At 38.4% G+C, this 22,962-nt stretch overlaps 2 protein-coding genes across 4 annotated transcripts in view; one reads left to right on the top strand and one right to left on the bottom strand.

Moving 5' to 3' along the window:
- Positions 1–19,359, bottom strand: part of NDST3 (N-deacetylase and N-sulfotransferase 3) — a 188,478-nt gene extending 169,119 nt beyond the window's left edge. Inside the window, exons 1-2 of one of the 3 annotated variants that reach the window (XM_037830545.1) lie at positions 18,962–19,359; positions 2,963–4,107 (exon numbers count right to left, since the gene is read on the bottom strand). In XM_037830545.1, coding sequence (XP_037686473.1) covers positions 2,963–3,943 — 981 coding nt within the window. In that variant the 5' untranslated portion in view covers positions 3,944–4,107; positions 18,962–19,359. Of the gene's footprint in view, positions 1–2,962; positions 4,108–10,386; positions 10,500–18,406; positions 18,493–18,961 lie in introns of those variants that run through there. The other 2 variants (XM_037830546.1, XM_037830547.1) reach the window with 2 other exon arrangements.
- Positions 10,676–22,962, top strand: part of LOC119530425 (translation initiation factor IF-2-like) — a 43,998-nt gene continuing 31,711 nt past the window's right edge. The window contains exons 1-2 of the mRNA XM_037831469.1: positions 10,676–10,756; positions 18,995–19,856. Of these exons, the coding sequence (XP_037687397.1) occupies positions 10,676–10,756; positions 18,995–19,856 (943 nt within the window). The remainder of the gene's footprint in view (positions 10,757–18,994; positions 19,857–22,962) is intronic.

The following is a 22,962-nucleotide window of genomic DNA, read 5'->3' as shown; positions in this document are numbered from 1 at the left end:
TCCCTGAAGCTCTTCACTCCCAACACTTCTATAGTGTCACAGCTGCCTGGTTCTCTGACTGTTCTGACTTTTCCTACATTGGGTCAACTCCCTCCACTTGTTTTTGGATTTTCAGGGTTTTTTTTTTTTTTAATTAGACAAGCTATAGATTTACAGAAAAATGATGGAGAAAATACAGAGTTCCCATACCTTAATGTAAATTATGAACTATAGTTAATAGAACAAATATAACAATATTCTCTCATCAACTGTAACAAACGTACCACACTAATACAAAGTACTAATAATAGGGGGGCCATATGGGAACCCTATTTGTTTTTTGAAAGATTATTTTTCTCAAAAGTCTACACTTTATCACCTCCTCTTATTACTCTATATACCCTTTCCCTGGCTAGTTTCACATATTTTCATGCTTTCCACAATTCTCTATAGGATGATGACCCTGAAAGCCATACTTCCTACCTAGATTTCTCTTGTGAGATGACTACTGTAAAACTTCTATATCTACATGTCCTGCATGCACTTGAATAAAACTGAAGTTTTTATTATGACCTCAGCATGACTTCAGTATAATCTTTTTCTTTCTGTTCTCCTTGTTGTTGGTATCATTAACAATTATTCACCTATACTAAAAATCTTAATGTCATCTTTGATTATATTCTCTTTCATCTCCATTCATTCAACTACTAAGTTCTTCAATTTTACCTACTAAACAGTTCTTAAATTGCTCTTTCCTTCTCCATTTTTTATTTCCATTTTCTAGTTTCAAGAAATTGCCTTCTTTTGTCTGAATCCCATCTACAGCTTCCCAAATCATCATTATTCATCTTCCTTCAAAATGTGTCCTACACACCTAATAGCTTCTGGTATACAGCACAACGATAGCATTTCCTACAGCATTACTTACATAAAACCATATAGATACCATGTTGCAAGGTGCTGATTCTCCCTCTAACAAGACAGTAACTGCATTAAGAGGGGAGTTGGGCTTTACTTAGGTTTGTATCCCTAGTTCTTGCCTCTGTGTCTGACATGTAATATGGCCATATCAACTGCTAAATAGACAGATGCTCAGCACAGTCTTCAACTATGTGCCTTGTGGGCTTCTATGACTCTACACTTGCCCCATCCCCTTTCTGAAAGGGATGGAACCACGGTTTATGCCTCTATCTACGTATCCCTAAAAGTGCTTTGCATGTAGTACATGCTTAATAACTAGTTACAAAATGAATGAATGAATGAATGAATATGTTTATAAGCTCAAGAATGAAGTGAATTAGTGTTTTATGGAAGACTGAAGTGAATTAGTGTTTTATGGAACAATTGCAGATGCAATTTAGACATAGTTAAAAAAACCAAATAAATCAAAATATCCTTTTTTTTAAAAGCTTTTAAATAGTTTAGAAAATATATTCCCATTTCAACATGAGAAATTCATAAAGTATTTTACACATGCTAAATTCTTTTTTAATGTTTTCAGTAAGTGTTTAATTTTTCATACCCTTCTCAAGAGTGAAAAAGGCCCTTTGTATTTTGTATACTATTAGGGGACAAAGTAGGGTTAGCATAAAAACTCAGAGATGCATCTGGCATATTTTTAAACAACACTGCATATATTTTTGGCAGTTTTAAAGAATTTTACATCAGAAATATATACAACTTCAAAATATTTTATCACAATGGTTTTAAATGGAAAAACTGGAAATAAAACTATGTATTTGTAATTTTTAAGAACATAATAAATGTTTAAACCACCAGCTTTGTTTTAATTTAGCTACATTTTCAAAGTAAATTTCAAAAGATTTAATGAAAACTTAAACACAACTTCTTTATTAATTAATTTCTCTTGAGTTAAAAGGAAGAGACTAAAATATTGTCAAGAATATGGAGGTTTTTTTTCTCTTCAGTCTTCACATTCTCTTATAATGGTCCTTTAGGTATTCTTAGTTTGATAACATTACTATTATTTGCCAGATGTTTAGTGTCTGGAGAAAAGAATGCGATATTCAAGACGTATTTCTTTGTCATCTGAATTAGTTCTAGATATTCTACCAAAAGGTCAAAGCTGTACAGAATAAAAAGTACATATCAAAAGTCTCACCTTTCACTTTTATGAGGAAACAATATGTAGTATAATAGACATAGAATCCTATAGCTTTGAATGGGAAAATAAGATAAAAGTAGACCATTTTAATTTTAAATTTCATTAATAATAAACAAACAGTTGTTATGTAACACAATCCATTCACATTAATAACCAACTATGTTCAAATAATTGTGTCCAAGGGCAGCAGTTTTACACAATAAAAAATTTTATACGATTTAAATTCAGCAAGAATGGCTTCATAGATGTAACAGAAAAGTGTGAAATCTGCAAGTTAATTTAAACACTTATAGTTACATGTGAATGAATATGCATGCTTATATAGTCATAGCTCTCCATTAGCATTTAATAATGCTAATTTTCTGAATCCTAAAACACATTATATGAAAAAATGAGTTGCATATCTGACTTTCTAAAAATATCTGAGCTTGCTACTTAGGAGAGAGAGTATTTATTTTCATTAAAACACATTTACTTTGACTTCATATTTAAAAGGACTAAGATCTTAGATCAATATTGTTTTCTAAGACAGACAGTTTCTGGCTCTTAATTAAATGAAATGGCTTCTACCCTATAGTTATAAATAAACATAACAAACCATTTCAGGATCATGCCACACGCAATCCTTTGGCACAATCTTAATTGATCTTGATTCAGACAGAAGTGAATTATTGACTTAGGTGATCTGAGGCTGAGAGATAGAGTAACCAATTCATCCCAGATTGCCTGAGGTTTTCATAGTTTTAGCTATGAAAGGCCCATGCCCCAAGAAACCTATTAGTCCCAGACAAACCGGAAGTTGGTAACTCTGATGAGAGATGAATTAAACTTTGAAGCTGTGAGACAACAGACACTTACCTTAACGTCATTGGTGTTCATTCTTGTTCCCTCCTTTCCCACAAAGATATCGTCGATGTCCACTAGAATGTACCTGTCCAAGGACAACGTGAGCCTCTTTCCTGACAAGAATGAGACAGCATCTATGAAGATGAGTTTGTGCAACCAAAAGTTCAAGTTGTTGCCAAAAAGAACTCTTTGAATTCCATCATGAAGCCCCAGGTCATGTATAATAGTGGCATAAAAAGCACCTTTAGAGATGAGAGGAGAAGGGTTTTCTGGGGTCTTTACTTTGGCAAATATTACTGGTTGGTAGGCTGAGTGATTAATCTGAAAAACTGTCCAGTCGCTTCCAGGTAAAGGACCTTTTTCAAGCTTAGAAGATTTGGTCAAATGAAGTAATGGAGAATGTGGATTAATACAACAATCCTTCACTGCAAGGTTTCCATATATGGAGAAAGGGAAACTTTTTAACTGAAAGCTCTGTGGGCTCTTCTCACTAGTTTTGTGGAATCCAATGACACCCACACCATATTCTACACAGTATTTATCTAAAAGGCTTCGATTCCAAGAGTCCATATTTGAATACTTGAATATATTCTCATAAATAATGAGAATATATTTGCCTTTAGTTTTGTCAATAAGTGCTGGGAGATCCCCCTTTCCAGGAGCAATTTCAATGTGATACTGGAATCTACTTGATTCCAAAATCATAATGATGTCTTGACCGAGAGATGAGTACTGGCTCTCCACAAACACCAGGACTACAGGGTCAGTCCTCGAGGCATCAAAAGGCTTTGCGGTCTTCACTTCTATTAGCCTATATGGTAGGTGTTGGAAGTCCCCACAGTCCACTTCTGAAGCTATCTCTGAGAGTTCATTTTCCTGTTTGTAGCCACTATACAAGTAGTAAGCAGAAATAATAATGCTCACCATACAAAAAGTGGCAAGCAGAATAACTGTCCTTTGAAAGTGTCTGTGAAGCTTCATGATAAAACTCATGTTATATATACTGGTCTTGGGCTGTTCCCAATAGAAGCACCATAAAAAAAGAAAAGAAGAAAGACGGTGTTTCAGATACTTTCTCAGTCTCGTCCCAGACAACAGTTTATGTCACCATTGCAGCACATTCGTATCACTTGATCAGGACTCACAGAAAATATGGTCTGAAAAATAGAATACATTTATGAAACATTCAATGTGCAGCACTAAAATGAGCAAGTCTTTATCCTGTTAAGTGGCATCCTATTAGGCACATGAACTAACTGTGTTTGTAAGAAAGAAAACCTCCCTTTCCTTCTCCAAGAGCTGCATGAGGATATAGGTGGGATAGCATGAGTCTCCATCCCTACCACGGAAAAGACATGGGGCTAGCAAGGAATTTCCTTTTACTCACTGAACCTGGCATCAAACTCGGTAGATCATATAGACCTAATAACACAGAGCTGTCACTTGAGCCATATACCACCATTTCCTGGTACACATAAGGTTATGCATACCCAAGCTATTTGCTTAATGGCACATACTGAAAGTTCATAAAAGCTTCACACATTTCAATAAATGCCTCACTTAAAACACTAGTCTTTTTTTTTCTGAAAAGGTGATGATGCAAAAATTTGTCATCTATTTACATTTCAAATTCATTAGAGAAACAACCCTATAATACTTGCTTTCTTTAAAATAATCCTTTTGAAGTGTAGATAAGGTCTTCCAATACAATAGATCATTTTAGAACTGTATATTTACATAGTTAGGCTTTTCAAAAACTAGGACAGTCTTCTGAGATGAATGTGGGGAGTGAAACACTTCCCGAGGTGTGTTGGTGTCAGATCATGAGGATGTCATGTGCTCTTGGGGAAGAGCACATTTACCCACTGATTCACGTTCTGCACCATTTGGTCTGCCTTTTTGGAAAGAGCTTTGTAATGACATAAAAAAGTACTCTAAAAATATTTCTAAAGAACATAATGGAAACAAATGAGACTTCATAAAATACTTTGTTAGGCTATAATTTCAAATCCCTTCCAAGTCTTAGTAACCTTTGAAAAATTTAGGCAACTTTATAAGAAACATGAGTACTCCTTAAGCGTGAGTTTATTGCAGTCTTATGATCGTAGCACTTTGCAAAGTGTCAAGGAATATTAAAAAACAAAAAATTAAGACAGATATTCCACTTGTCCATAAAGCAGGTGAAAAGTCAGATGGAAAGAAAACAAGCACTGGTGGGAAACATCATTTTGATGTGTTTGCCACAAGTTCACCTCTGCCACTTATTAACTGTGTCACTTTACCCCCAGTACCTTTCAAGTAAAATGATGGAGTTAGTCTAAATGATCACCAAGAAAATTCTGGCTCTATAATTCCATGATATCCACCTATGAAATAAGCAGTGAACAATATTTTGAATAATGCATGTTTATAAACATAATAAAATATTCTGGAATATAACTGTAGGGTATTTACAGAAAAAATATGTTAGTTATTTTGAAATTATATATTGTAGTTTATTCAGTCAAATATTTAGGGTATCTACATCACTCATTCAAATATTTATGGGGTAGCTAACCTTCTACTGAAATTATAAATGCACAGCATATTTCTTTAAAAATTTCTAAACTACAAAGTAGCGAGAGTGACGAGAATGGTGAAGAATAATGTGTGGGCTGTTGAATAGAGACAAATGACTGTAATGGGATGAGAGAAGGAAGAGACCACTGTGAGAGGGGGAATCAGTGTTACATTATGAAGACAAGTAGGATTTGGGCAGAGCATTCAAAGTTGAGAGTAATTTGAAAAGGCATTTGAGTTAGAGGGAACTTTATAGTGGCAGAAGTAAGCACAAGTTTGGGCAGGGACTATCTGGTGAACAGTAGAGCGAAAGAAAGAGGTATATTTTAAAAATAAGTTTGACTAAGTACTGGTAGGACCCAGATTATGGAGATATTTGGGAGCCAAACACAGAAATTCATGATTGCAAAAGCCAGTAAGGAGTCATTGTATTTTCATGAGTCTCCAGGAAGATTTAATCAATAAGGTGGAGAATATCATAGAGCAGAGTTAGAAAGTCAACTGCAATGAGTTGGTGAAGCCTTATTTCTCACCCTCAAGCCCTGAAGCACTAATGATCATAACTCAGGGAGAATGTGGGGAAGGAACAAGGTTTGATGGACACCGCAAAGAAGGATGAAATGAACTTGATATGCCTCGTCCACCCACGTGATGTCTCTGCCAGGTAAAATGCCCGTAAGTGATCTGACATCCTCCCAAATAAATCTAATCTAAACGATAGCATTCTACTCTTTTAAACATTCTATCACAGGTTTAGGTCTACAAAGCTATGCGTAATTAAGTAAATGAAAATTACCTGGACAACTGAGTTTTCACCATAATCATAGTTATTTTATTTTGATGACAAACATAACTGCATTATTAAAACTGTGTAAACATAATATAGTCTGGAGCATAAATGCAGGACACAAAATCTCACATCTATCTACGCATGTTTCAATTTTAGATGTGACATGTTTTTAGACTAGATATAAAATGTACTGCCACATTTTACATTTCCAACAGCAGCATTTCACAGTTTGCTCCTAATGTCAAAAGTGAAAGGCATGTAACTCATATGGTTCTTATCTATGATAAGGCAGAGTAGTGAGAAGTATTTGCTCTCACTATTTAGGACAGATATTAGGAAGCTATCAAAGTCACTTTCCCTATTAGCAGGTAAAAAACACTGAACAACATTTTCTTTTCCATTTAACTCTTCCAGTTTCCTCCTGAAGTAAAAGGGAATTCCAATTTACATCCTCATGGGCAGGATTTGATCTAACAAATTTAAATAGATATATTAAGATTCTCCCAAGAGCTAAATTTTCTACAAACCTTTTACGACTACTGTGCCAATTTGAATGTATTATGTCCCCCAAATGCCATTATCTTTGATTTAATCTTGTATGGGCAGACCTATCAGTGTTAGTTAGATTGTAATTCTTCGAGTGTTTCCATGGAAAAGCTCCCCACCCAACTGTAGGTGATAACTGATGAAATATTTCCATGGAGGCATGGCCCCACCCACTCAGCATGGGCCTTGATCAGTGGAGCCATATAAATGAGCTGACAAACAGAAGGAACTCAGTGCAGCTGCCAGTGATGTTTTGAAGAGGAGCTACAGCCAAGAGGGACATTTCCGTTGAAAGCAGACTCTGGCTCTGGAGAAGCTAAGAGAGGACAAATGCCCCAAGAGCAACTAAGAGTGACATTTTGATGAGGAGCTGTGGCCTAGAGAGGAACGTCCTGGAAGAAAGCCATTTTGAAACCAGAACTTGGAGCAGACACCAGCCATGTGCCTTCCCAGCTAACAGATTTCCTGGACATCATTGGCCATCCTTCAGTGAAGGTACTCGGTTGCTCATGCATTTCCTTGGACACTTTATGGCCCTAAGACTGTAACTGTGTAGCCAAATAAACCCCCTTTGTAAAAGCCAGTCCATTTCTGATGTTTTGCATTCTTGCAGCACTAGCAAACTAGAACAGATTTTGGTACCAGAAGTGGGTGCTTTTGCTGCTGAGTTTGCAAATACCAAACATGTTGGAACGGCTTCTTAAATGGATAATGGGGAGTTTCTGGAAGAATTGTGAGGCGCTTGATAGAAAAGGCCTAAACTGCTTTGAAGAGACTGTTTGTGGAAACAGGGACTCTAAAGGTATTTCTGACGAGGCCTTGAACAGAAATGATGAATGTGTCTTTGTGAACTGGAAGAAAGGTGATCCTTGTTTTAAAGTGGCAGAGAATTTGGCAAAATTGAGTCCTGGTGTCAGATAGAAGGAAGTATTTGAAAGCGACAACCTGGAATACTTAGCTGAGGAGATCTCCAGACTACATGTGGAGGATATACCATGGCTTCTCCTTGAAGCTTATAGTAAAATGCGTGCAGAGAGAGATAAACTGAGAACTGAACTCTTGGATTCAAAGAAACCAGAAGCTGATGGCTTGGAAAATTACAGGCTTTCAGGGGTTGGAATCCCAGAAGCTACAGCCCAAAGTGAGGATGTAACCAAACATGGAACCCAGCTGCCATTTCAGTACAAGCCAAGATTGGAAAAGGAGTTAAGCAAAAAGGATTTGTGGAAAGTCCTATTGTCTGATGGCTTTGACCCCTGTGTGCTTCATGCGAAGCCAACAGAATTTTTGCGAGATCTTTACAGACAGAGCCATTGCCAGTCTGGACTGGAGGAGACAGACAAGGAACAAATTGAAGGAAAATTTTCTTCAAAGACAGAGCCATGGAGGTTGAGATCTGGAGTCAGGAGGTCTCGGGCTGGGAGAGCAGAGCAGCCCACATGCATGGAAAGGGTGAATTTGCCCTGGAAGTTGAGGGCGGGCCTTCTGCCTCGATGCTCAGGAAATGTTCTGCCACCCCAAGCCCCAAAGAGGGTGGAGCACATTCCCAGGGAATTGGGGAGAGCCTGGCTGCCACGCCACTGTTCTGAAGGGGTTGAGCATGTGCCTCAGAGATGGAAGGGAATCCAGGAGCTGCCCTGATGTTTGAGGAGGGTGGGGCCAAGCAGGTGGTCTCCCTAATGTGTGGATATGTTGGAGCACGCACCTAAGTGTTTGGAGAGGAAAGGGCTGCCACAAAGGCCCTTAGGAAAGGTTAGACTCCTGCTCTCTCAAGCCCCAAGGATGCAACGTCGTTCTGTTAATGACTCGTGGAGTTTGAAATCTAATGGAGTTTGTCCTGCGGGTTTTAGGAACTGTTTTGGTCCTGTTAACCCTGTTTTTCTTACTCTTTCCCCTTATGGCAATGGGAATGTTTATCCTATGAATGTCCCTCCTTGGTATATTAGAAGCACATGACTTGTTCTAAGTTCACAGATCCACAGCTAAAGGATAATTATGCCTTAGGAGCGACCATGCCTATAATTGATTTTGACAGAATCTTGTACTTAACTATTGTTACTGAAATGATTTAAGTTTCTGTGATATTGTTGTGGGAGGAATGTATTTTGTTTATGTAAAGATATGTCATTTTGGGGTCCAGGGAGTGGAATGTGCCAGTTTGAATGTCTTATGTCCCCCCAAATGCCATTATCTTTGATTTAATCTTGTGTGGGCAGACCTATCAGTGTTAATTAGATTGTAATTCTTTCAGTGTTTCCATGGAAATGTGCCCCACCCAACTGTAGTTGATAACTCTGATGAGATATTTCCAGGCAGGCGTGGCCCCACCCATTCAGGGTGGGCCTTTGTCAGTGGAGCCATGTAAATGAGCTGACAAACAGAAGGAACTCAGTGCAGCTAAGAGTGACACTTTGAAGAGGCACTACAGCCAAGAGAGACAGTTTGAAGAAAGCACAGGACCTGCAGATGAGAGTTTGAAGATGGCCACTGAATGCAGACTCTTGCTCCAGAGAAGCTAAGAGAGGACAAATGCCCCAAGAGCAACTGAGAGTGACATTTTGATGAGGAGCTGTGGCCTAGAGAGGAACGTCCTGGGAGAAAGCCATTTTGAAACCAGAACTTGGAGCAGATGCCAGCCACGTGCCTTCCCAGATAACAGAGGTTTTCTGGACACCATTGGCCATCCTCCAGTGAAGGTACCTGATTGCTCATGCATTTCCTTGGACACTTTATGGCCTTAAGATTGTAACTGTGTAATCAAATAAATCCCCTTTTATAAAAGCCAGTCCATTTCTGGTGTTTTGCATTCTTGCAGCACTAGTAAACTAGAACAAGTACACATATCACCTTGCTGTGGCTGGCTTTATTCTCTGATGTGGACTCTCAGAACTTACTAGTCCTACTGTAACCTGGTCCAGCAACAACTACTTCCCATCTTGTCTCTGTCAGTTCTGGAAACCTCAGGATTGGAGTGACCTGTTGGGGATGGTCTTACAGCAGCAGGCAAAGGTGCAGATTTCTCCTGAGTCCTTTCATGCAATGGACGTCAATAGGTGGGCAGGCAGATGTGGGAAATTAAGGTCTTCCACAAAATTCCCCCGTGAAGCCTTCTCTCACCTTTCAAACTTGATAAGACCTAGCAGTCACACATGGTCATTGTGAAAAGTACCCTTCCTTTACAGTTCTTACCACAATTATAATTAAAAATTTGTTTCAAGTCTGCCTCCCTTTTCTGACTGGAAGTTCCAAAAAGGTAGAAATAATGCTTCTTTGGCTATCATTGTGCCAGCAGCACCAGTCACAGAATAAGCACTCAATGACTATATGTTGAATTAACTGAATAAAAATGGTATGCTATGCCTTAAGTTTAACTTGGTATTTCTCCTTTATTCTAATACCATAACTTAGTTTTTTTTTCAGGTTTTACATGACTGCTAATTATAATTACCCACATATTTGGGAGAATCTTATGTCTCTGTTCAATTTAATACTAAAACAATATAATCAATCTACCCCAACATGGAACAGAAAAGCCACCTACCAAAAACATCTATCTTTTAATCATTCCACAATTAGTCATCAGGCAGTTTTCAGTACCTGCTTTGTCTTCGTGCTACACTGGGTGCTGGGGACATCACAGCAGTAATATGAGGAACAGTTCTTTCCTCTGGAAGCATGCACGCAATTTGGGAAAATAAGACTGGTGAAACAACAGACAGCATTATGTGACAGCAGATAATAAGTTATGACTTATTTCTATTACAAGATTTCAGAAGAAAAAAATAGAGCGATCAATGAAGTTTAGGGAAGTCCGTGGCGGTTTTTACGAGATGTGGCATTTGAGGGGAACATCGCATGATGGGCAGGATTTGGCTACAAGGGCGCAGAGAGCAGGTCAGGCAAAACGACCAGTAAGACTGAAGAAAGGAAATGATTACAATGTGTTTACCTGACAGCAAGACTGAACTAATTACAGGACAATATTCCCCTATGGGTCAAGAATGGAAATAACATTTGATAGAAAAGAGTGCTGCCCAGATTAACGAATGTCTTTGGAAGTGACTGTGAAGCAGGAGAGTATTCACTTTGAAATTGAGAGTATTGGATGGATTTAACGAGAAAGAGACCTAATAAAAAATAGTGTTTCCATATGATTAGTGTAGCAGTAACATCCAGAATGGACAAATACCAGTAAGAGGAACAGACAGTGCAAGTGCTACATTGTACAGAGTGAAGAGGCAGGTGGAGTCGGACAGTTCAGCTAAGGGGCAGATATAGGGACCCAGGTGGGAGGTAGTGAGCCCAGACTGAGAAGGTTATCAGGGAAAGTGGAAATAAAGATACACTTGGGAGGAAAGCAGAAAAGGACATTCTTACAGTTAAATTATGGTTGGGGGCCAAGCTTGAGAACTAGAAGAATAAAGGTGCCTGGAATAGAAACACAGAAGTGGAAATTGAAGAGGAAATTGGTTTGAGCCAGTGAGAAAACACTTCAGGTTCAGACAGGTGGAATGACTAAATGATGCCTGGTAAGATGGCAAAATCACAATATTCTATAAAATAGTTGGATGTAGACAAGTAAAAAAATGTGAGGGAAATTGATGGGTTATAGGCAAGTCTCAACATGCTACAGAAACTCCAGCCCTCAAGAAAGTCTTTCCTGACCAACTCCACTCCTCCCCCTTTTAAAGGATAGGCCCTCAGATTATGTGCTCTAATTGTAAGTACTTTTCCCTTGGAGCACCTATCACAACTCTCGCTAAATGTTATAAGCAAAATAATTTCTTTAATGCCTCCTTCCTTGTTAGACTGACATTTCCAAGGGCAGTGGGATTTTGTCATACCCAGTAATTCTTCAAACAAGAAACAGGACAAAAACATTTGTAAAGGCTAGCAAGATAAATAGGCAACACTTGAGTAGGGTGATGATTGCATTCTTGAAGTACTCCACAAAAATACATTGCAGGTTACAGACTTTTGCGTGATTGAGAGGGTGTTCTTAGTAATCAAAGAACAAGCACGCTGGCCTGCATATCAAAGACTTCCTATGGACACAAGTGTCCTGATTATGGACATAGAGATGACGGTTGTGGCTGAATTCTGTGACCTATTCAATGGGGGAAGAAGAATATGCTGAATGACCATGAAACTGGTTATTAAATTTACAAAATCAACAAACCATTTGGGCGGCATTTTTGGAATAAACAATTGGATACAGTAAGGGTGCAAGGCTGGCCTGATTATAAATGTCACCACGTCATCTGGCTTTTCTGTAAGGCACACTGAAGGCAATGACATCATATGGGAACATTCATGAACACTTACTATGTGCCAACAGTGTTTGGAGTCCTTTAGAGATTAAGTAACTTGCCCAAGATGCCACAGCTTTCAGGTGGTCCAAATGAAATCTGAACTCTGGCAGCCTGCATACCAGACACCTGGAGAGGCACTGTCACAAGTTCCTTCCATGCTGGGAGCATGTAGGAAATGGATATCCTGGCAGCAATTACCTTTAGGTGCTGCAATTTCCTCATAGGAAAATGGGAATACTTGTACTTACTTTATAGAGTTTTAATGAGGATTATGAGATAAGCCATAAAAAGCTCTTAAAATAGTTATCTGACACATAGAATGAATATAATAAATACTGTATATAATTATTAAGATTATTATATAAATAAGACATGGCATGAGGGAAATATCCTAAAAATGGCTGATAAAAATGCACTGAGGGTTCATAAAGGAACCTCCAGAAGCCTTCTAGCATAACAGAGTTTTGGGAAGCATGGGCAGTCCACCCTTTGCACAGCGATCTAGAGTCAGCTGAGTCTCAGGGCAAAGAAAGAGGTTGAGGCAGAGTAAGAGACAGAGTCAGGGGCATAAAGGGCTCATGACCTCAGGCTTCTTTGTTCTCACCCTTTCCCTAGATGAGCTTACATACTCCCTTGGTTTTCATTATCATCTGCACCCTAATAAATTTCAAACGTTTATACATAAATCAGACCTCCTTCTTCCAAGCTCTAGAACTTCAAATTGAACAAACAACTTGATAAAATAACAGCAACTAATAATTACTGAGCTCTTCCTTTCACATGCTAGCCACCACCCAGCTCCATTGGAATCATATCACAGGCAAACTCAACCTGTTCAAAATTCAATTTATGATCTTACCCATAAAATCACCTTCTCTTTTAGGCTTTCCACAGCCACCTAGTGGCTCCTTGACACCTCCTTCTCTCTCACCTCTGCCTATCTAAAAAAAACCCCAAGTCCTCTCATTTTCATTTCTGAAAGCTCACTTGACCCACTGCATTCATCTCTTTATCCAGGTAACACCACTCTCCCTTGAACTACTGCAACAACACATTTCACCCCAAATGCTCTTTCAAATACAGCATGTGCAGCCTCAGAGTGAAAATTTGTCAAGGAGTAGCTATTGCACTTGCTGATTAAAACTCAAATTCTTTACCATGTCCCTTGAAGCCCTGCGTGGTCTGATCCTACTTACCTCTCAGATCTGTTTAATAGGGAAACTCATTCCCCAATAAGTTCCAGGCAAATGGGTCTTCTTTCAGTTTCCCAAAGGACACATCTTTTCTGCCTCAGGGTCTTCTCACATGATGTTCCTTTTGTCTGGAAGTGTTCACATTTCTCAAGCCTTCATCCTCCCACTCCCGTGGCTCAACACATTCATATTCCTGCCTCTTAAGGGCTTCCCTGGCTCCCCGGATCATCAGTCTCCCTCTTACACACTCTCACATTACAACCTAATTTACCTTTGTAACATATTCCAAAGTAATAATCAGTTGTGCAATTTTCTGTGTAATGCTTCTCTCTTGATAGACTGGAAGCATCCATAAGTACCTGTCCTGGTTCATGTCTAACATAGTGCTTAAACTAATAAGAGCACATTGAATACATGAATGAGGGAATAAACAGCCTCTACTAAAATTCACAAAAAAAAAAACAAAAAAAAAAACACTGCATTCACAGATTAGGGAAGTCAAGTCAAATCATCTTCCATGAAAGGATACCTCCATCAGTCACATTGGTCTCAAAGAGTGAGGGCAATAACATCAACACAGTGATCACTTTACCAAGTGCTATAAACCAAGCAACCCCAGAATGTACCTTTTCACTGAACTAACTAGGTACTCAAGACCTATTTTTCCAATTCTGAGAGTTTTCAGAATTCAGTGTGGCTAGAGTTGGTTTGGAATGCATCTGTTTTTGTAAAGACTTCACCAAGGAAACATTAAGCATTATCTAATTATCTACCACTAACAAAAGGTTCAGGTGGAGATTACTTTTGAAATCACAGGTCATCCTATATACATAGTAAAGAAACAAATCTATATAAACATAAATTTTACAAAGTATTGCAAAATCAGCAAGAAGAACCTACTTGTCAATGCAACCCATCTTTTCTGCTCCACTAACACCCACAATCATCCCAAAGAAAAAAAATCAGCTTCTAAACGAAACAGAATCATATTGAAGTTGGCAGTAAAAGAAATGTGAGAAAAAAGAATGCCATCTGGAAAATGAGTATTAATAACTAAAGAACTTCAGGTTCTAACATAAATGAAAGATATTTAAAAGGTCTTGACAATATCCCTCTTTCTCAAAATTAACTCTATTTTATACTGTTGAAAAAGTTTATTTGGAGGCATCAAATACATTACATGAATTTGCTCAAAGTAATTTAGCAATATTAAAAATTGACAAAGAACATGTTTTTCTTAGGGAAAGAACGTGTGAAACTGTGTCATGTTAATTGAACCCCGCAGTGGTATGCAAGTAAAAAGCTGATCTGCATGGAGTACAACCAAGAATACACTGCCTCTAGAAATGTGATTTTATTTTTAAGATGCATAGGAGAAAAGCTGCACTTGGGAGCATTACCTTTGTTTGATACAGTAAATGGAAAATGACGTTCTATTGCAATGTTCTTTCCTTTTTGTATTTAGCAATTATGAAGGAAAGATTACGTTTTGTTCACCTCCTTTCGTGTTATGCCATCCAGCTAGGCAAAAGAAGAAAACTATACCACTGCTGTTTTCTGCTTGTTCTGCTTCTAAGACTGAAGAGGGAAACTGTCTGCCTACAATCTCTTCAAATGAGTTTTTATGTATTTGTCTATGCATGCCTAATAGCAGGGAATTATGAGTACTGCCAACGCAGCTTTGAGGATATAATCCAATCCTTGCCATCATCATCCTTCATCAGAGTCTTGGGAACAATACTGTTAACCTAATCTCTCAAGGGTTGCCTGGACCATAAGACATAAAGTTACAGATGAAATTTTGGTCGTGTTTTAGGGCAGGTTGCATGAACCAGAGAAGCAGAGGCAGCCAACCCTCAGAGAAAGGACCATGATAAAAGAAACCAAAAGCAACAGACCGGAAAAGTTAAGTAATGAGAGGGAGAGAAGAGATCTGAGGCCCTGGTTCCATTACTCTCTCTTCAATGGATGCATCAGTGAATAAGTCAGAGAAATTCTTCCTCTGTTGTCTTGTGTACCTTTTAGAACAAGTGACACTCAGTCCAACTGGGGTAGAAAGAGAGAAGAAATCACCTAATTGAGACTTCATTAGAGAAGGCGCCACATGTAATTGTCCTAGCCACTATTTTATGCCTGGCACAAAAGTAGATGCTTAGTAAATATCTAAGTGAATGATCATTTCATACACAGGGGTAGAAATGGTGGAAGTGGTACACAGGTTGCCTCCATTATCAGAGACACATCAAGCACAAATATTTGCAAACTTATAGAGAAGTGATGCAGTGTTTAAGGGCATACTTTGGAGCCAGACCCAAGTTGAATCCCAGCTCCACCACTTGCCAAGGGTTTGATCTTACATGGGCAGGAAACCTCATGGTGCCTTAATTTTCTCATTTGGAGAAATGGGAATAATTATAGCACCTACCTATAATTAATTAATTGTGAAGATTACAAGTGCTAAAAATTAATATATAAAGTGCTTAGAATAGCACCTGGTACAAAGTAAACTTTCTCTGAGTGTAACAGGTTACATCTCTACAACTAAAAATCTAGACAACAGTACTCACAAACAAGTTAAATGTCATATTATGCTCTAATGTTTTCTCATGAATATTCGTCTCATAGGAGAGGATCTTCGAGATCCATATTTCACAGGTGAGGAAACAAAGGCCCAGAGCTGTCAAGGGAGAATCTAGATCTCGTTTCATGTTATTTTCAAACATTGTAATTAAAACAAAAAGATTTAAAATAAAATGAATACACATCATTGAGATGCTTAAAGTTTTAGGATAGGACTTTAATACTTGATTTTTAAACTCTCATTTGGCAAAGGTAATCAAGAGTTAAAGCCCCCAGTAATTGTAGGCGTTTTTACAAAATGATATTACAGATATTAATTGCACTAGGGCTTGACTGCTTTTTCCTGATTATGTAACTTGATGAAATTGATTGAACTTAACATGAAGGCGATAAATCACTCATTGTAATATTCAGTAGCCTAAGGATGTAGTTTTTATTAAAAAAACAAACAGGCAAACTCTAAAACCACTTTTTGTGTATTCTAAGAAAAATTTAAATCATAAAACAAAACTTTGAATGTTTTTCAGACTAATTAACATTATACTGCAGGCTGTTACTTCTGTGGCCTGGCAGCATCCCTTAATCAGGACAGGTGTTTAGAGTTGAGCATTTCAGTGTGAATATTTATCTTGAATAGCCTCAGCATGGAAAGGAAACTTCCACTCTTTTTCCCCTTTTCTAAACTGTTAAGCAATTAGAAATAGAAGGCATTCACTTAGTTAAGAACAGTGTTTTCATCCTTAATTCTATTTCCTTGTTTTTAAAGCACATACAAATAAAATTCTTAAGAAAAGATTTCTTTGAAGATATTTTGTACCTCAACAAATGTATATTTAAGTTAAAAGTTGGCCTTAATAACCAAAGAGCAGCTGAGATTCAACCAGGTTTCAAGAAAGTCATATAATTAAGACTCCCTGAATTAAAAGAAAATTTTGTAATCTGTTTACAGATTTTAAATTCTGAAATAACAAGTAAACCATTGAATATTTAGCTCATGGCAACTTCAGCAGAATATATGGTCCAGAAAAATGCCTGGTTATTCTTCTACTATTTTTTCAACAAACATTTCAATTATATCAAAAATTACTCAAATATTTGCTATGTTCGGAAACAACATTTTTCTCAAGAAATTTATTAAAAAGACTACACTATAACTCAGTCAAACTGAGCTATGACAGATCTCTCCAGAAAAAATAAGTTTATTTCATCTAAAACATTTTAGGAACCTGAGAATCTTTCACTCTACAGACTAAGAAAAAAATTAACTTATATGACCAATTTAAAATCAACATTTACTTACACAAAGAAATAGCTTCCTGTTTCTACCATCAAAAGCATAAAGGAAAACAATAAAAAATCAGAGAGGATAGATAATGTGTTAACTGTTGGAAAAATAAAAATAAGCTGCTGTCAGAGCAAGCCTCTCAATATGTTCAGTACTATTTTTTAAAAGAGTTTCTTTCAAATTCATTTTTGAAATCTCCTTCTCAAATAACAATATTGGAGGGAGCTATGCTGGAAGAAAAAGGAAAAATTGCCCTTCGGCTGAATGTCAGATTTTTGAGTTTCTCCTCCACAGCATTCTTCTTTCTTGTGAATAGCATTGTTCAGTAGTTGATAATATATTGTCTAAGAGCAAAGAAAGAGTGGGTTTGGCATCACTTTTGTAGGTATTTCAATATTTAAGAACTTGTATTTTAAACTACTAAGAATGTAGTTGTTTACATTGTTTAAGGGTGTTTTTCTCAAAACATTTCAAGATTACATATGTGGCTATATAACAATATATTTACAAAGAATATGGATAAAATTTCACCTTTAAATGAGTTTGAAGTTTAAATAGTTTCCAGACTTTAGAAGAACTAGTTAGAAGATAATCTGGGTAAATCCTTTAAAGAATGTCACTTGGTTCTTCCAAACAAAAAGTGGATACATTAACTGGAAGATACATTTAGTTTCATTTAATTTAAAGTTTCTGTATTTAATACTTAGGCTATTTCTTTCCAGTTACATTTAATTTTATTATTTACATAATCTCAAATAATTATGATAAAATGAACTATATGAAACACAAAGATTTGTTGAGGATCATTACTCGGTAGACAGACACAGTTTAAATCTCTGATGCTGCTTACAAAATTCTAGTCCATTAAGCCAACAGAGATGAGATTTGTTTGAAAAAATCTGCTGCAAAATAATTACAAGTTGTCAGTGGAGACCTTAAACAACTAAAAGGGTTCCTTTCCTCAACACTTTAAAGAGAAGCTTTAAAATTACTACAGATTATGGCATTCCTTTGTTTCACAATTTAATTAAAATGCTCTATTTCTTCTGCTACAATAAAATTTGGCACTTGTTCAACCCTGAAATTCTCAGATTGATTAACCTTAATTGAAAGCAAAGTTGTTATCTCTTATTAAAAGCCTCTGCATTTATGAGTGAGTCATTAGTGCCTAGTGTAAATAGACGCACTTACCTGGAATTACAGTTCAAAGAGCTGAAAACGTTTGAGAAAGTTTTAATAGAAAAGAATCTGAACCATCAGTATCTGCCACCATCAGCTCCGGCTTTTTGGCTTCACAAGTGGCAGCAGCACAGTCTTGGCCCAGTACCCTCGTGTTATGTAACACCTTATTAATAATAGCCATCAAACTGCTACTAAGCTGGTGAGGCACTAGAGGGCAAGAGTGTCACACGCAAGACCCGTCGCCAAGGGACTGGCTTTGGTACCACACCGGTAAGACAGATGCTAACTAAGCTGATAAATAGTAGGATGCCCGAATGCAACGGCGAACTTGTAATCTGCCTTATAGAATATTTTAAACGTAAATTTTCTGACTAGCTGGAAGAGCATATAGGTCAATAAATATGCATTAACAAATAACTCGAGCATGCAAAACTTTTAGGATTATATTTACAAACATAGAGTCACCCAGGAGGCTAATTTTTTTTTTAATTGCCTAAATAAACTTATTTAAAATAGAAGAAGAAGGCTGGTTAAATAAAACGAGTGTTGGTTCGGGACACCTACATTTCAAGCCGCGTGAAACTTAATCCTGAGTAGCGCGTGCCACCTCCGGAGTCCGCGTTTCAGGTCGCCCGGGGCCGTCGCCGTCATCCGTCCGTGATTACCTCGGGTTGCAGCCGTTCGCGGGCATCCTCCTCTCTCTGGTCCTCGACCTCAGCGGCTCTCCGAGGCGGCCCCACTGCCCCGGAGGCACCCGGGGAGACGCGGTGCCCAGGACCAGGCGGGAGGGACGCGCGGGTGGCCCCTTCCCTCGCGCGCCCGGGGTCCCAGCAGACGGAGCTGGTGGGTGACTCGCTCTCGTCCGGGAGCTCGGGAGGCGCTGGGCAGGAAGGGCTGCGGAGCGAGCGGGCGGGCGTGCCGGGGACTCCCGGGCTCGCTCCGGCGCGACCCACGGACAGGACGACCGCGCCCGGCCGCGCCGCCGCTGGTCTCACGCCGCCTCCCCGGGCGGGCGTCGCCGCCTCCCGCTCCCGGCCCGCGCGCGCTCGCCCGGGGGAGGGGCTGGAGCGCGAAGTCCTTCTATCCGCTGGCGTCCGCCCGGGCAGCACAACCGATCAGGCTGTACCGGCCTCGGCGAGGAAATCCCGTGCGCCCGGCCGCGGCCGGCCAGTTCCGGTGGCCGGTTGGGTTTGGGTGGTGGCGGCCTCCCAGTGTGCGCCCAGGTCTCGCCTCTGGGGAAGCAGGTCCGAGCTCCCGAGGCGGCGCCTGGAGGGTGGGGCGCTTCCATGCTGCACCATGCAGGATGCGCGGTCCTCTCCCGCCGAGCTCCTCTCAGCAGCGCTGGACGAAGCTGTAACCTGGGAGTTTCCTCTGTTCGCCAGCTTTCTGAAAGGCCATGTGTTCCATCTCTTCCAGACAAGTGAAAGGCCAGCTGTTGGAAGGACATTTTGGATAAAAGGTGTGAGGTTGTACTCTCTAAAACTATAATTGAGGGGCCTCCTTCTAATGTTTTTGTTAAATCTCTTTTTGGTAACACTAACATCGCTTATTTGAAGTTTTGGAAGGGGTGGTGGTGGTGGCTACTAATGACAAGTTGTAGTGGACACTTGTGGTTTTGTTCCCCAGCACTCTTCTACGGGGAACACTCCTGCTTCCTGGGAGCAGTAGCTCTATTTTGCAGGATCCTTACAACGACCCCACACCAATACCACCCTCAGCACATTTGCTTCAGAGAATGTTAACCCCTGCTCAGCCTTCTAGAGAGGATGCATTTTACATCCCTCTTATAGTTACCATTGGTTTAGAGAAAAGCACATGATTCAAGTGTGGCTAATTTGAGACAGAAAGATATAGTTCTAGAACTTTTTTGTTCCCATAAGGAAGTGAACTCTCTTTAACAGGACTGTGAACAGTGATGTGACCTTAGAAACCTGAGTGAAGCTAATACTTGGAGGCAGACTAGAGAGTTAGAGAAAAGCTAAATCCAGGTGGGATCATTTGACCTCTGAATCCAGTTATGACTGAAACAAGTTCTACCTGTAGACAGTTTGATGTAAGAATCAATAAATTCACGTTTTCTGTCCACTGAGACTGAAAGAGGCCCACGTGGTACAGAAATTAATCATTTTTAGGGATACATTAATTTATAAAGGCATTTGGATACTGTATATCAAGACCATCAATTAGATCCCAATGTCCTGAAAAAATTGGTTTGGAATTTTAAAATTCTTACAGGTTGTACATCCTTGTTCTGCTAGATATTAGAGATTAAAGAACCAATTGCTCCTTATGATAGCCTAGGAAAATTTCAAGATGGTAGCATACTTTGGTAAATGGTATGTATTGGGTAGGTTATATTTTATGTTTTAGTTGGGATCCCCCTTGGGAATATACATTTATTTTTATATGTTTATTATTTAAGAACCTACATTCAGGTTCTTACCTCAGGAGGCCTGATCTGTCATCTGGGCAGGTATCCATTCAATCATTGGGAAAACATTACTGAACACTTATTAAATGGCTCTGGAATACAATAATAATAAAAAAAGAAAAGCAAACATATTCTTTACCTTCTAGGAGCTTACAGTACATTGAGTTAGGTTTTTCTAGAAGATTGCAGAGACTGAGTGAGAATGATTGAAATCCATAAATTCCTGAATGTTCTGACATATGTAAGTAGGTTCAGAACTCACACTCACATCTCCTTTCCTTTTCCGTCTTCTTTGCACAAAAACAGAAAACTTCTTCTATAAAATAAGATATTTAGGATTTTTATGACTTATTTTGGGTTCTTTTTCAGTGACGCTGGATCAGAGGCACAATGAAATTCCCTAAGCTTTTGGGAGTGTTGCCACCTTCACTAGCTATTGGGTTATGCCATATTTTCCAATGAGATAGTCATATCTTAAGCTGTATTCCAGAAGCTCCTGTCCATGCATAATGAAACTTAACCTAATAGCAGAATGGCATCTTACTTGTATTTACAAGCTTTTAATCACCCAGCAGAGAAAGTGGTAAGGAGGGAACAGACAGCAAAGTCATCCTTTGCCCCCTCTCACCTTCCCTTCCTGCCTCCTTTCCCTAACCTGGTAGCACTAAGGCTAGGAAATATTTTCCCCTCAGAGATATTCCAGTTTAGGCTTTATTCCAATTTAGTGTTTAGTTATAGACACTACAAATCCTGTGGCAATGGCAGATATATGGTGGAGAAGACAGTTTGGTCCAGGGCCTTCTCACATTTGTATAGCATCTTAAATTTAGTCAACTCCAGATGAGTTAGTACAATATTTTTAAATATGAAAAATGTTAGATTAAATTTAAAGTTTTGGAATATACTACAGTTTTTGTAAATATCTTTGGCATTTTTATTACTACTATTTACTTAAATACTTGGGACCTCAGAAAATAGAAGAGGCTCAATCTCTTTTGTCATCAACCTCTGAGAATACCTGAGACAATATGAAATATTTTCTTTATCAAATACATAAGGAAGCATCTGCAATAAGTTAAATATTTATAAATGCCATTAAAAAGAAAAATGAAGAAAAAATATGCACATCTGTATATTGAGATAGTCTACCCTTATACATAGTCACTCACCGATAAATAGGAACTCACAGTATAAAGAGCAGAGATGGTGATGTAGGATTCAATAATTTATGCTTAATGTATCACCTAAGAAATTATTTGTGTCTTTGATGTTTTTGTCCTTTGTTTAAATGCTTCTTTGTAGAGCGCTCTGATTATAGAATTTTGGGAAATTTCAGCTTGCAGAATGCTCTTCTATTTTTCAGTGTCTAAGTTAAAGCAATATATTATTCTGTTTGACAGGTTTAAAAATATGCAAATGTTTATACAGGACACATCAGTATTTCTGAACTGAAACAGCTAGTAAGCATAAATATTACAGTTTCTTTAGTTTGCATTTATAGTAAGATAATTATTGGCACTGTTAAAACTGTCAAAAGGTAATGGGATGACAATTTAAAAGAAACCATATTGTAGCTGGGAGCTGCTAACTCATCCCAAGGAAATGCACCCTGACTTCCTTTGTTGACCCAATAGATGTTAAAGTAAAAATAGATCAAAACCAAATCTCAGCAAAATGTTTGGTTGGGATGAAGGGAAATGGAAGCAATATTAGCCACAGACAGATGAATTTTAGCTGTCTCTAAATCAACTTGCAAACTCTGTGAAAAGTGTACAAGGTTGAATTAGTGGTACAAAAGTCTCATTTTATAAAACACCAGTTTAAACCTTAAAAGATGAGACTAAAGCAGTGATTCTCAGACTTTAGTGTGCAGCATTATCATGTGCAGAGATTTTTAATCACAGGTTGCCGGGTCCCATCCTCACAGTTTTTGATTCAATAGATATGGAGTGTGGCTTCAGAATTTGCATTTTTAACAAGTTCCCAGCTGATGTCGATGCTGTGTGCTCATTTTGAGAACCATTGGATTGTAGCATTGTTGAGAACACAAGTTGTGCCTTTATATGGGTCTATAAAAGTAAGCCATTTTTTTATTATATACTTTGGATTTCAAAATTAATTTTCTTCTTTATGT

Source organism: Choloepus didactylus, chromosome 3 (genome assembly GCF_015220235.1).
Source record: "Choloepus didactylus isolate mChoDid1 chromosome 3, mChoDid1.pri, whole genome shotgun sequence".
NCBI lineage: Eukaryota > Metazoa > Chordata > Mammalia > Pilosa > Megalonychidae > Choloepus > Choloepus didactylus.
The sequence above is the reverse complement of the archived record's forward strand: the minus strand, read 5'-3'. Positions and strand labels throughout refer to the sequence as shown.